A 14,121-nucleotide genomic window follows, 5' to 3' on the forward strand; every position below is an offset into this window, starting at 1 on the left:
CTTGCAGATTAATTTATGTTTCTTCCTGTACAGAGCAAGGGCCTTATCTTACGCCCTTAAATACAAAGTAGGTACTTTACTCAGTAAATCTTTCTGGATGGCTAATGTAGCTAATTCTAAAGAAAACTCAATATGTATTCATACTGTTGATTTTGTCCTTTTACATTCTTGTTTTCTCATTTGTAGGAGTTAACCCTGTCCATTCATTTATTTGAAAAATATTTATCCAAACTTAGTATTTTGTGGAGGATATAACATGTAAGTGAAACCTCCAAGAGTTTATAGTCTGAATCTTCATAATTAGACTATGCAGCATTGTGAAGTACACGTGATATGAATGATGTAAAGAAGGCCGTTGGAATTCAGCACTGGGAATGTTGCCTTCTGGCTGGGTGTTCCTCAAGAAGAGAGTAGCCCTTAGGCCTCGAAGGCGGAGTAGGTGCAGGAGGTGAAGAGAGTGGCATGGGCCGTGCTGGGCGCACTAGGCATTTTCATGGGGAGCAGAATAGATGAGCTTCTGTGGAGGAAGGTGACAACTGGCCGTGTGGGGTCTGATAGGTCACTGGTTTCTCTTCCCAGATCTCTACCATCACTGCTTATTGCAGACACATTATGTTTTCTTTAGTGTCTCTTGACATAAGTATAATTTCCACCCCCTTTCCCCTCATTTACATAGTAAAACACAAATGGAGTTTGAAGCATAGTATAGCTGAACAGGTGTGTGTGTGTGTGTGTGTGTGTGTGTGTGTGTGTGTGTGTGTGTGCGTGCGCGCGCGCGCTTGTGTGTGGTGTTTTTTGGAGGGGGTTTGAAGGATTCAATAAGGATGTTGCTGTTACAGGTTTTATTCATCAGTATCCAATCTAGGAAGTTAAAATCCTAGGGTACATTTCCAGTCTGTAAAAATCTTTTCACAGTGAATGTTTTTAGTACTTTGCCCTTCTGGTGAGGTTTAGTAAATTGATACTCACCTCCAGGTTCTTTAGCAAAAGTATTTTAAATAAAAACCCTTGTTTAATATATTTGTCATCTGCTCCTGTCTGTATCTTCTAAACAGAATCTGCTGCTTTTGGAAATGAAGTTGTATACTAAGGTGTTTTGCAGTTTGCATAGTAATAATATCTCTCTCGACCTCTGGAAGAAAAGGGATTTTGTTTTCGGTTGTTGTTTAAGCAGATGTCTGTTATGTGAGAGAGCAGCCTAGTGCAGACCTAATCATAATTAGAAGAGGGAGGGTTTTTTTTAAGGAGTGCTGCATCGTGTTAAATTGTGTCCTTTGGGAATGGGTCATGTAGCTGCAGCAGGGGCTCACCATGTGATGGATTGTCTAAGGACCAGCTTTCTTTGTAATAAATATGGTGGGTACTGATCAGTTTCCCTTACCATCAGCTTTATCTACTAAAGCTTTTCAGAAGAGCATAGGTAATGTTCTGAAGGGTATTTGTCTTTCTTATTGCAGAAGGCGTAGATACAAAACCAAGACACCAATCAAGAATTCTTAGTCTGTAGGAGAAAATGTGAAGCAGCCACCCCCTGTTGTTTGGGTAGCACTATGAGAATATTTAATTGCATAAGATAGTTATAAACCAAAATTTTAACTATAAAATTCAGAATGGTTTGATTTTTAAAGTTTGTATGCAACTTTGCAAATTGATTTTTGCATGGGGTTTGATCTTATTTATTATGGAAACATGAACTCTTAAAGGATCATTACTTTTTCTGTAAAGGAAAAATGGAGTTTTCCAGAACAGGTTTGGTAATAGTCCCTCACTGTAATCTAAGCATTCTGATTTTATTTCTTTTACATTGAAGTTATGATTCCTCCAAATAGAGATTTGGCTCAACAAGCATCTTCATGCTAAAATGCATCCAAGAGACCCCTGGGAAGGATTAAGGAGTTCTTGGTTATTCACATATTATTGTTGGCTAGTTCAGCGATGTTTTCCTCTTGGCTACATTGAGGGCCTTTCTGACGGGATGGAGTTGAAGGCGAAGCAAACTGTCTTGGAAGCTCAGGCACTTCATGGTTTAGATCTGTACTGTTCAGACCAGGAGACACCTGCGACCTGTGACTAGCAGACTCTTGATATGAGGTTAGTTTGAATTGAAATGTGCTTTAAGTATAAAATACACACTAGCTTTAAATGCCTTAGTACCAGAAAAAAAGAATGCAAAATACCTCATTAGTAATTGTTTATATTAATATTGAAATAATAGTTTGGATATACTGAGTTAAATGAAATATGTTATTAAAATTTCCACCTGTTTTCTTTTATGTTCTTAATATGGCTACTAGAAACATAGAAATTGTGGAAGTGCGTTGCCTTTTATTTCTATTGGGCAGTGCTGGTTTAGACTCGTCCTCACCTGCCCTCTGTGTTCCGACTTTTGTTCTTCCTCAGTAATCTCGTGCCATCACACGTCTCTCTTCCCTCTATCTTCAGCCTCTCCACTTCACTGGCTCTTTCTCTCAGTTTTCCTTTATTCATTCATTCATTCCATTCAACAAATATCTCCTGAGTTCTCAGTTACTATGCTTGTATTATAAACATGCAGAAGTCTCTCTCATGCTAAAAAAACAAAAAGCAAACAAACCCAACCCTGTCTCCATACACATCACCCTCTACGTGCCCTCCTTCCCCTTGCAGTCCAACCGCTGGAGGAAGAGTCTGCATTCTTTACCTCTCTTTCCCTTCCCATCCTCCTCCCTCAAACCTCAGCAGTCTGGTTTTTATTACTTGTACCACTCATGTAAACTGTTCTCCAAAGGCCACGGATTTCCTCCTAGTTTTCAGAAGCTGTGGTCACTTCTGTCTTCAGCTGCAACATTTGATGCTTTCCCTCAGAGTTTCTCCTTCTTGACTTTCAAGACATTTCCCTCCCCCTCCCTCCCTTTCTCCTCCTCCCCCTCCCCCTTCTTCCTTCTTTTCTCCTTCTTTTTCTCCTCCTCCTTCTCTCTTTCTCATGTGTTTGTGTGTGTTTCTCTCTCTCCTGTTTTACCTTGATTTTTACCCTTGTCATTTACCTGCTCTGCGACCTTGGGTCTCACGGAGCGTCAGATCAGTATGTTTTGCGTCAGGTCAGACCTCACAGTATGTTGTCAGTGGTGGTGTTATGACCCCCTCTCTCCCTGGCCTTCTGCTCATTTCCTTCAGAGGATTCCTGTCACCTCCCCAGGCTTCTGCACAGCCTCTGTTTTTTGTTCTGTGTCTTCCCTCTTGTATCCTCTTCCTTGGTTGCTTCTGCATATCCATGCATCCAAACAGAATGCTCTTAGACATTTCTTCTTTCCTCTAATCTTTTAAGACTCACCTCAAAAATGTAACCTCTTCCAAAGTGGTTTTTTTTTTTTTAAATCTCCTTCAGCCGACCTTTTGCCTCACAGATCCTCAGTTTTCTCATCTGAAAACAGAGATGATGGCATCTCTCAAATGTAATTCACAACACTCTGGAGTCTCACTTGAGATAATAGATGTGAAAAGGCTTTGGAAAATGTAAAACACTTTGTAAATCTTGTATTACTATCACTTCCTGATGACACGAGCATTTATTATCTCCATCACATACTTGTGGGGACAAATTGTACATATACACGAAGTGTCATTAATACCAGATTGAATTCTTTCGTGTGTGAATATTTGGTTTTCTCCAGGAGAAGTCAAAGTTCTTGGAGAGTAAGGGCCATGTTTACATGCCTTAGGGAAAGGAAAGAAACAATTTGGAAGAAAACTTCACTCTTTGCTGTTTAGTATACTTTGTAGCTTTATGCCGGACAGGTACTAATAGATGCTTCAGACTTTTTTTTTTTTTTTTTTTTTTTGCAGGGTTCAATTAAACTAGCAGATTCACATATTTCTAGCTAATTTTTTCTTTTTCACTAAAGATAAATATATTAGGTATTCATTTTTTGACCTTTCTATTGCATGTCTCTTCTTGTAAAAATGAAGGCTTCAAGGGGTAGGGATTTGATCTTTTGCTCTGTTGCATTCTTAGCACCTTTCACATGGGAGGTGCTTAATAAGCATTTGTTGAATGCATGAATGAATGAACCCCGATCGTGATGAGAAAGTTTAATTCTAGCCTTTATCTCTGGCTTGAGGACTAGAGAATGGCCCTTGTCTCACCAATACTATGGAATTAGGGCTCAGGCTGCAGGATGGCTGTCCCTCAGTGCCCTCAAGACTCTTTTTTTTTTCTTTCTGCTTTTGGGACTGTGCTTTGAATAACGGAGGATGCTGACAGCCTGCTCTCTCAGTAAGTTGGGGGAATCAAGGGAGTATTAAAACCAGCTCTACTTGGTATAATTCAAGTAAAAGTAGTCACATAGTAATATTAATACCTAAACAAGATTGAACACTTACCTAAATGCTTTGCTGGACTAATTCTTTTAGGTCTCTCCAAAATCTTATAAGCCAGATGTTATTATGTCCCTACTTTACAGATAGGAAAATGGAGGCACAGAGAGTTAAAATAAATGATCCAAGATCACAGAGCAACTTAATAGTAGAGATATGATTGAAACCCAGAAGTCAGGTTTTGGAGATGATTCCCTTATCCACTGTGTTGACCTGGCTCTCTGATTAAATAGAGATCATTAAAAAAAAAACAAAACAGTTTTGGTGTACATCTGTGTTTTCCCCCTTTTTTCTAGAGCAGAGTAGTTCTCAGTAGCTCTTGTTGTGGCTGAAAGCTGTAAAGGTTCTGGCCTGTTTCTTCCCTTCAGGGAAGTCACTTAGTTATGCACAGCCTACATTTTCTATTTGACTACAACTTGTTAGGAGTTCATTATTTATAGTGCTTGCCAAAGCTGATGAGGTGGTCGACTCACTCTGGTTTTGTAGACAAAGAATGACCTGTCGAAATCCACTAAAATGAAAATTTTATGAGACTCTCAGATTCGAGGCTGACCTGAATTTTAGGCTTCATGGATTTGATGTTGTCTAACAGTTACGAGTTACATTTTGATGTCCAAGTTACCATACACCACACAAGGAAAACAAGTGCTCAATTTATGAGGAGGAATATTAATTTTTTCTGTTCATTTTATTTCTGTCCTTTTTACACAGGACAGCTTGTCCATCAAACCAAGTTATTTGCATTCAAGGGATGGTGCTAAAAATACAAGATCAACTTTATGGCAGTAATTAATTGAATAAATACATTTGCGAGTCCTATGGCCTTAGTCCCCTTTACCTAAGTGTTTGTGAAAAGCATGAGGGGATGGGAGATATTAGGGACCCCTCCTCTTTTCTTCCCTCAGACTTGGTATCCAAGATTATTTGTTATAATGAAAACATTGAATCCCAGATTAGTCTTTTTTTTTTTTTTTCATGAAAGCTCATTTGGACATTCCAGGATGCCTTGTGGGGGTGGCCTTTTGAAAAAATGTAGTATATTGAAGAGGCTGGCAAATACTAGGCATGCAGATTAAATGTTAAATCCATAAACCTGTGAGTGCACGACGTGGTCCTGAAAGGGGTGGTGCCGAGGAAAGCCCGATGCATTCTGTGTACAGCTGGGTGAGGGAGTGCAGCCCCGTGGGCAGGAAGGAAAGGCATTGGCGGATCAAACCTCAGATGCGCCAGAGCAAACCAGAGAGGTTTTGGAAAGAATCCCTGTCAGAGTCTGGCATTGGGGAAGAAAATGGATATTTTTGGACTAGGCTCAAAGTGAGCCAACAGGCGCTGGCTCTAAGCTCAACCAGGAGAGGCTCTGTTCCTTTAGAGGGAGGCCAGGTGGGAGCCAAAAAGAAATAGCTTATCATGAATCCAGATGGTAGCAATAGTGTGGACCAGCCAGAAGGTCAGGAATGGCAAAGAAAAGGACTCGATGATGGAAGTCATGAGTATCTAGGAGATAATAAGGAGTAGCTCCTACAGGCTGAAGGAGTATCTGGGAGAAAGATGCTCATCATTCAACGTTTATCCATACCTACTGCGTACCAGGCACCACTGTAGACGCTGGAGATAAAGTAGGGAACAAAACACAAGAAAATCCCTACATTTGTGAAGCTTACATTCTTTTCTTTCAGCTTTATGGAGGTATAATTGGTAATAATAGTGTCGGTATTTAAACTGTACAAAGTGGTGACTTGACATATGTATACACTGTGAAAGGATTTCTACCGTCTAGTTAATGAATGCATCCATCACATTTCATTTTTTTTTGTGAGAACATTTAAATTCTACTCTCTTAGCGAATTTCAGTTATATAACACAGTGTTATCACCTGTAGTCACCATGCTTTACATTAGCTTCTCAGACCTTATTCATCTTAAAATTGAGAGTTTGTAGCCTTTCACTGACCACTCCCCATTACCTTTACCCCTCAACCCCTGGGAACCTCACTTCCACCTCTGTTTCTGAGAGTTTGATTTTTTTCTTAGATTCCACATACAAGTGAAATAATATGGTATATGTCTTTCTCTAGCTTCTTTCATTTGGCATGATGTCCTCAGTGTTCCCATCCATGTTGTTGCAAACAGCAGAATTTCCTTCTTTCTCATGGCTAACTAATATTCCATTGTATATATATATATATATATATATATATGTGTGTGTGTGTGTGTGTGTGTGTATGTGTCTCTCTCTCTCTCTCTATATATATATATATATATGTTACATCTTCTTTACCCATTATCCATTTATCTTTTGATGGACACTTAGGTTGTTTGCATATTTTAGCTATTGTTAATAATCCTGCAATAATCGTGGGAATGTAGATATCTCTTTGATCTCCTGTTTTCATTTCCTTTGGATATGTACCCAGAAGTGGAATTGCAGGATCATATGGTAGTTCTATTTTTAATATTTTGAAGAACCTCTATACAGTTTTCCACAGTGGTTGCACCAATTTACATTCCCACCAACAGTGAACAAGGGTTTTCTTTTCTCCACATCCTTGTCAACACTTGTTATTTGTTTTCTTTTTGATAATAGCCATTCTGACAGGTGTGAGGTGATATTTCATTGTGGTTTTGATTTGCATTTCCCTGATGATTAGTGATATTGAGAATCTTTTCATGTGTTTGTTAGAAAAATGTCTTCTTTGGGAAAATGTCTACTAAGGTCTTCTGCCCAATTTTTAATCAGGTTGTTTTTTTGATATTGAGTTGTATGAGCTATTTATATATGTTGGATATTAATCCTTTATTGGTCATATCATTTACAAATATTTTCTCTTGTTCAGTGAGTTATCTTTTCATTTTGTTGATGGTGTGCTGTGCAAAAGCTTTTTAAGTCTAATTAGGTCTCATTTGTTAATTTTAATTTTTGCTTTCTTTGCCTTAGGAGATAGAATCAAAGAAAATATTGCTAAGATTTATGTCAAAGAGTGTTTGGTATGTATTTTATTCAAGGAATTTTGTGGTTTCAGGCCTTATGTTCAAGTTTTTAATCCATTTTGAGTTGATTTTTGTGTATGGTGTTAAGACAGTGGTCCATTCTCATTCTTTTGCATGTGAATGTCTAATTTTCCCATTATCATTTATTGAAGAGGTTATCCTTTTCCTAAGCTTACTTTCTTGTTGGGGAAAGTACACAGTAACTGAATAAATAAGTGCATGGTACTGTGCGGTCCATCAGATCATAGTAATTGCTATTGAGAAAAATAAAGCAAGAAATGAGGGATGGGAAATGCTTGGGTGTTGCAGTTTTAAATGCAACGGCCAACTGTATTTAACTGAGGAGGTGACATTTGTGAAGGTTCCTGACAAAGGCTTTGGTGAGTTTCTTTCCTTTGTGAAGGAAATTGAGTAAGTGAACTTGTCCTCAGTGATATAATTTAACTGTGTTTAACATGTGTTGAAATTTTCTGTCTTGTCACCTTGTTATTTTAAAATTTAATTACAGCAGGAAATAAATATGTGAGTGAAGTGAAGGAGAAGATGCCTTTTCTGAAGGAGAAAGGATAGATGTAAAGTGATGTTAGTGACTCCCCTTCTTAATTGCTAGGAGGATGCTGGGCCCAGGGAAATCAAGGGCCACAGGTGTGTAACGGCCTTTGCCATCATGTGACCTCAAGTCTGTAGCAGTTGTTTCTGGCATCATCAGTTGACAGTAGAATAACAGGTTTTATTTTGACAGCAGAAGATTATTGCATGGTTAGGCTTTAACCAACACTCATAAAGTCTTTATGTCTTGGAAGTTTAAACTTAATTCCTCTCACTGTAATACTAAGGCTTCATGCTTGTTTGTCTCCCCCAGCTTTGTAGGAAGCCAACCTCAGAGAGGCAGACGGGATGGCTAGCTCAGCCCGGGAGCACCTGCTTTTTGTGCGGCGTCGAAATCCCCAGATGCGGTACACACTGAGTCCAGAGAACCTCCAGAGCCTCGCCGCCCAGAGCTCCATGTCCGAGAACATGACCCTGCAGCGGGCCAACAGCGACACGGACCTGGTGACTTCTGAGAGCCGCTCCAGCCTGACGGCCAGCATGTACGAGTACACGCTGGGGCAGGCCCAGAACCTCATTATCTTCTGGGACATTAAAGAGGAGGTGGACCCCAGTGACTGGATTGGACTTTATCACATAGGTGAGTCAAGTGAAATACATTTGCTTGTGACTTAGGGCATGCATTTTACTCTGACATTGTACTATTCTGTGTTTTCTCCTGGGAAGAAATTCACACACATAAATTAAAACAGCCAGATCCTGGGAATTTATGCTTCTTTTTTGGGAAAGGGGGAGTCAACAATTATAAACACCTTTGCTGATGTGAATTCTGTGGTTACATCTCTACCTTAATTAAAGGCCAGAACCTGCAGTATTTTCTTTTTAAAACTTCTTGCCCTGATCAATAGCCCCATTTTGGAAAGAGGTGGTTATTAACATTTACTCGTATTTTTAAACCAATGAAACTGATGTCTAGATTTAGATAACTGATATGAAAAAAAAGTTCTGTATTTTCTAAAGGTTGAATTTCATTAAGAACAACTTGCAGTTGGGGAGGTGGAAGGCATAGCTCAGTGGCAGTGTGTGCTTAGCATGCATGAGGTCCTGGGCTCAATCCCCAGAACCTCCATTAAAAAATAAATAAAACTAATTACCTCCCCTCACACAAAAAATAAAAATAAACATAAAATAGTTGGACAAAAAATTTTTAAAAAAGAACAACTTGCAGTCTAAAATGTCTTTTTATTTCAAAATTTCTTGATGTGTCCTAGATCAATTAGGTGAAGAAAGTGTCATACTCTCTAACAAATGTCTTAGGCATAGGTTGCTATTGTTTTAATAAAGGTGTCCCAGCTCTGTTTAGCTAATTTGCATCTGTTATTCATAGGTGAGTGCATGATGAATAGCATATCCCAGAAAATATAATATCTGCTTTAGTTGAGAGCAAAAATCAAAACCTACTAACCAATCATAAAGAAAATCTAAATCAAACCTGATAATAAAATCTAACATTCCCCAAAGTTGGAGAACTTTTGCACTGAATGAAGAGAATTCTTTTAAAAATTTGACATCAAATATTTAATCAAAAAGACATTGTTGCTTTCAATGTAGATTATAAGCCTTTAAAAATAAAAAAAAAAATTTTTAGTGAATAGATTAGGGGAGAAAAAAAGACCTGTTTATGACAATGCTTCTCCACCAGGGTGATTTTGCCCCCTCTGCAGGACACTTGGCAGTGTCTAGAGACATTTTTTGTTGGCACAACTGGGTAGGAGGAATGGGAGACCAGGGATGCTGCTGAACATCCTGTAATGCACTGGGCAGCCTTCACAACAAAGAATTACCTCTCCCGTGTGCCAGCAGTGCCACTCTTGAGAAACCCTCGTGGAGGCAAAGTAATATCCTTGCTGAAATTTTATTAAAATGTTAAGCCCACTGCACTTGATGTTTCTCTGGATGGAGAGTTTTATGTTGACTGAAATAAAGTTGATTTGTATTTACTTATGTAACTATTAATATCTAATCACGCTAGATAGCAAAAAGTGGCAGCAAAAAATTTCAGTACATTTTAATCTTTCTATTTCCTCATGACAAAAAGGGGAGGAAAAGTCTTTAGAATTCAGTATTTTCCCCTGGTGTGTTTAAATATATATGCAAAGTGAGGAAGATCCATAATTTTAAAATTATATTTTTATATCTGATATCTATTATGTTCACAAAGGAATCTTACAGTTTTGATACGACTTTAGAGGTAACTTTGGGTTTTGATGTAATTTCACCCTTTTGGGTTTTGTAAAACTGTTTTCTTTTTGCTTTTCTCATTCTTTTTCCTTTTTTCTTACTTTAGACTTTGCAGTGTTTAATATGAGACTACAAATAGACTGTGTTTTCTTAAATGATTTTTATGTGATATTGGGACGATCAATTTTACTTTCTTACATCGGAGGATTTTTGTCTGTAAGATGATAGAATCTCTTAAGACGGTGACTCCTATAACTTCACACTTTTTTTCCCTACTTTTCTTTCTGTTCCCCCACCCCACTTGTTGTATTTCCCTGTCTATATTTAATTGGAAAAGAACTCAGGAATCCAAAGCCAAGTTTATCTTATTCCCAAATGACCAAAGTCACAAAATCTTGGTATTCTTCTATTTCACTTTCTAGAGTATGTCAGAGTTCTGAATCGAGAATTAACCCCAGGATATAGGTAGGGGAATAGAATTAGAAAATAAATCTTTTGAAAAGTGCTGTTCTTTAGTTTTCATTTCAAGATGTTTCTGTATCTTTCTCATGTATTATCGTCATATTTTTGTTTCCCTATATGTAATGTGTCTTCTTTTTTCTTTTTGGCTGCTTTCAACATTTTTTCTTTATCTTGGTTTTCAGCAGTTTGCCTGTGATTTACTAGGTGTGACTTTATTTATTCTGGTTGGGATTCTTTGAGCTTTATAACTAAGTGTTTTTAATGAAAATTGGAAAATTTTGGTCATTATTTTTTCAGATATTTTTTCTATCTATTTTCACTTTCTTCTTCTTTTCATATATTACATCCTTTCATGTTGTTCTGCATGGCCCTAAGGCTCTGGTTTCTTCAGTTTCTTTGGTATTCAGATTTTCTATTTACCTGTCTTCAAGTTCAATAACTTTTTCTTTTTTAATCTTCACTCTCCTGTCAGTCCAATCCAATGGATTTAAAAATTTCAGTTATTTGACTTTTCATTGATAGAGTTTGCATTTCTCTTTTTATAGTTTTAATTTCTCTTATGAGCATCCCTATATCTTAATTCTATCAGATCATACTTTTATTCAGTTCTTTGAATTGATTTGAATACATCTGCTTTAAATTCTCTGCTAAATCCAATATCTGGGGGGTCATCTAAGTGTCAGTTTTCACTGTCTTTTTTTCTCTTGACCATGAGTCCCATTTTCCCATTTCTTTGTGTATCTAGCAATTTTTGATTTTACACTAGACATTGAGGCGTCTATGTTGTAGAATCCTGAGTTCTGTGGAATGATTTGTATTGTAATGTTAATGTTTATTCTTGTTGGCAGATTTATTCTCTTGAACTTACTAGCTATGATTTAATACTTTGTTAGGATGGATCTGTGGAAAGCCGAGTGTAGTTACCCAGCATTCTAACTTGATGGACTCTGCCTCCAAGTTTGGTCTCCTCTATGGATTTTGTTAGGGCCTGGTTTGGGGCTTTGTTAGAGTAGGTTTACACTGGGCCTTACTCTAGAACATTATACTTATTCCTAAGGAGTGGCATTTCTGATTTTTACCTGGATGCCTGGAATGTTAACCATTCTCTCGGGCTGGGCTCTGACTCCAGTGTTCTCCAGCGCTGCTTGACCTCTTTAACTCCAGTGCACTCTCAGCCATGTAGCATGTGCTCTTTGGAAAGCCTTGGTAGTCTCGCCCTGCACATGTGCAGCCCAGTCCTTAGCCAAAGGCTTTTGGGGTCTCCCCATGTAGACTTTTGGCACTTTTGTATCACCTGTTGTGCAATGTCTGAAAGCCACTGCCTCCTAGTTTCACAGTTGTTTCATTAGGAAGGCAAGCCTGGAACTAATTACCACAATAAGGCCTGAAGCAGAAGTTTCTCTTCTGCTTTTAATTTAGGGTAGGCAGCAAGAGGTTCCAGTTAATTTCCCCACTGAGCCATTTCCGGAGAACTCTGAATAAATAAAAATGATAGTTTGAGTTCCATATGTTGTCTTCTTCTTAGTGTATTTTATAATAGTTTTCCTAGCGTGGAAGAAGTGTGAGTAATTGGCACCCTCAGACCTCTTAAGGGCAAGGATAAACACAGAGACTAGCTCTCGGGAATAAAAATACCACATAGGTAGAGTGAAGTACATGGTGTTTTCAGGCATGCTACTAGTTTTAGCAGGTCTTCCACAATGAGTGGCTTTAAAAGGCAGAGGTCCTAACATCTAGAAGGTTAAGGATGGCCCATTTACATAGTTGCAGAGCTGCAGCTGTGTTTAAAAGAAGGCTTGGCTTATCTGGGACCTCAAAATGAGTGACAGAGACTTGACTTTAAGCAGAGACAGCCATTTCTCTCCTGGGGGTAGGATGGACTGTTCTCACCTCTGGACTAGAGGCAGCCTCACTTCTGTGGGGACTTAGCCATCCCACGTGGTGAGGGAAGGGTGGCAGCACTGTGGTCTTTAAGAGCCATCTCCTGATCCTTTTGTCCTTATGGGGCCAGGGGGTGGGCAGCAAGCCCTTGATCTCAGACTCAGGAAAGTTCTAAACCGCTATGGTCATCCAACTAGTGAGTAGTCTAGGAGTGCACATGTGACCCAGTTTTGGCCAATGGTAAGTAAGGGAAAGACCTTGGGGGAACTTCTTTTTCCAGTGAAAAGCCAGAGCCTCATGAAGAGGGTCTTTAAACAAACCACCCTTTGTCTTGTACTTGGGACTCTGGTGAAAGGATGTGATATCTTAAGTTGTATCCATGCAGCGACTGTAAGTTGTCAGTCAAGAAGATTAAAAGCCAAGGATTACAGAGCAGAAAGAAAGAGCTTGGATTGGCACTCCAGAGTTCCTGCTATGTGTGGAAAAAACTTCAGCTCTGTTTAAGTCATTATTAGTGAGGCTTTCTTATACCAGCAATTATTCCTAACTGAGCCACTGGGGTGGCTATTAAGATGAAAAAGGGAAAAGGTGGGACACAACTGCATCTAAAGGCAGGATGAGGAGTGAGTGGGCTACTTCCCCAGTTACTGCTTCAGGGAGGGTGCTTGGGGCTGCTTTAATACACGGAAAAACTACTTGGTTGTTCTTAAAAGAAGTAGCAAAAATTGGGCATAAAAATTTTGAAAATGGTAACTGTAAGCCATGAGGAAGTTTTCAAAAGTTTAATAGGGTCAATGATATGATGAGACAAATCTTTCAAAATAGTAGTTCGTAATTTGAAAATATGCAAACCAGTTCTCTTGGGCCCTGTTACGTGAACGTAGGTGAGATGATGCATTTGGAGAAGACCTGAAATGAGAGAGGAAATGCAGGGCTAGGATGGGGAGAAGAATTTCAGGCTACAAGTTACGCCATACATTTAAGGCTGTTATGACTAAAGAGGAATATACAGGATAAATTCTCTCCCGGGCTCTGTGAAATAGTTTTGCTGAAATAGGTTTCACAACAATTGCACATATGTTGGGAATAGCTTCAGACTTCTATACCTCTTAGTAGGAAGCAGCCACTCCTCTTCAGCTGTGTCCTGAGAAACTGGACTGTTTCCTAGCAACATCTGGTTTTATTTGTGGAACCGAAAGGTGGTCTCTATAGAAATGAGTCCCAAAGGGGAAGGACTTGGGTGGAACATTGGGCTGGCGAGGTGTGGCTTATTGGCACACTGCATTTTGATCGTGTTTCTCTTGGCTTACATTTTCTTCCTACCTAGATGTGTATTTTGTTTTTGTTTAGCTAATTGTTAATAATGTTTTGCACTTGCCTCCGATGACTTTGGCCACTACTAATCTGGAGGGAAAATCTATCCTTCTGGATCAGAAATGTAAATCTTTCTTTAGGTAGTTTAGGCAATATATAGATCCTATTGGGAATACAAAGAAAAAAAGTTAAAAATGTCAAAATACCATTTGGGGAAACTTTAGGTGTGAACATCATTCTTAAAACAAGTGTTAGTTATATTTTCTTCCTCCAGAAAGTCTCATATACACGCTGAAATTTCCAGAGATGATCACAATGTAGCTATAGCCCTGAA

The 14,121-nt window shown here is 38.7% G+C and overlaps 1 protein-coding gene across 4 annotated transcripts in view; it reads left to right on the forward strand.

Annotated features, from left to right (window-relative positions):
- HECW2 (HECT, C2 and WW domain containing E3 ubiquitin protein ligase 2) overlaps positions 1-14,121 on the forward strand; it is a 333,893-nt gene that overhangs the window by 115,108 nt on the left and 204,664 nt on the right. For 3 of the 4 annotated variants that reach the window (XM_031452092.2, XM_064485134.1, XM_064485135.1), the window contains exon 2: positions 8,203-8,529. In XM_031452092.2, the coding sequence (XP_031307952.1) occupies positions 8,238-8,529 (292 nt within the window). In that variant the 5' untranslated portion in view covers positions 8,203-8,237. Of the gene's footprint in view, positions 1-7,993; positions 8,530-14,121 lie in introns of those variants that run through there. The other variant, XM_031452089.2, reaches the window with a different exon arrangement.

The sequence above is a fragment of the Camelus dromedarius genome, chromosome 4 (genome assembly GCF_036321535.1).
Source record: "Camelus dromedarius isolate mCamDro1 chromosome 4, mCamDro1.pat, whole genome shotgun sequence".
Classification (NCBI taxonomy): Eukaryota; Metazoa; Chordata; class Mammalia; order Artiodactyla; family Camelidae; genus Camelus; species Camelus dromedarius.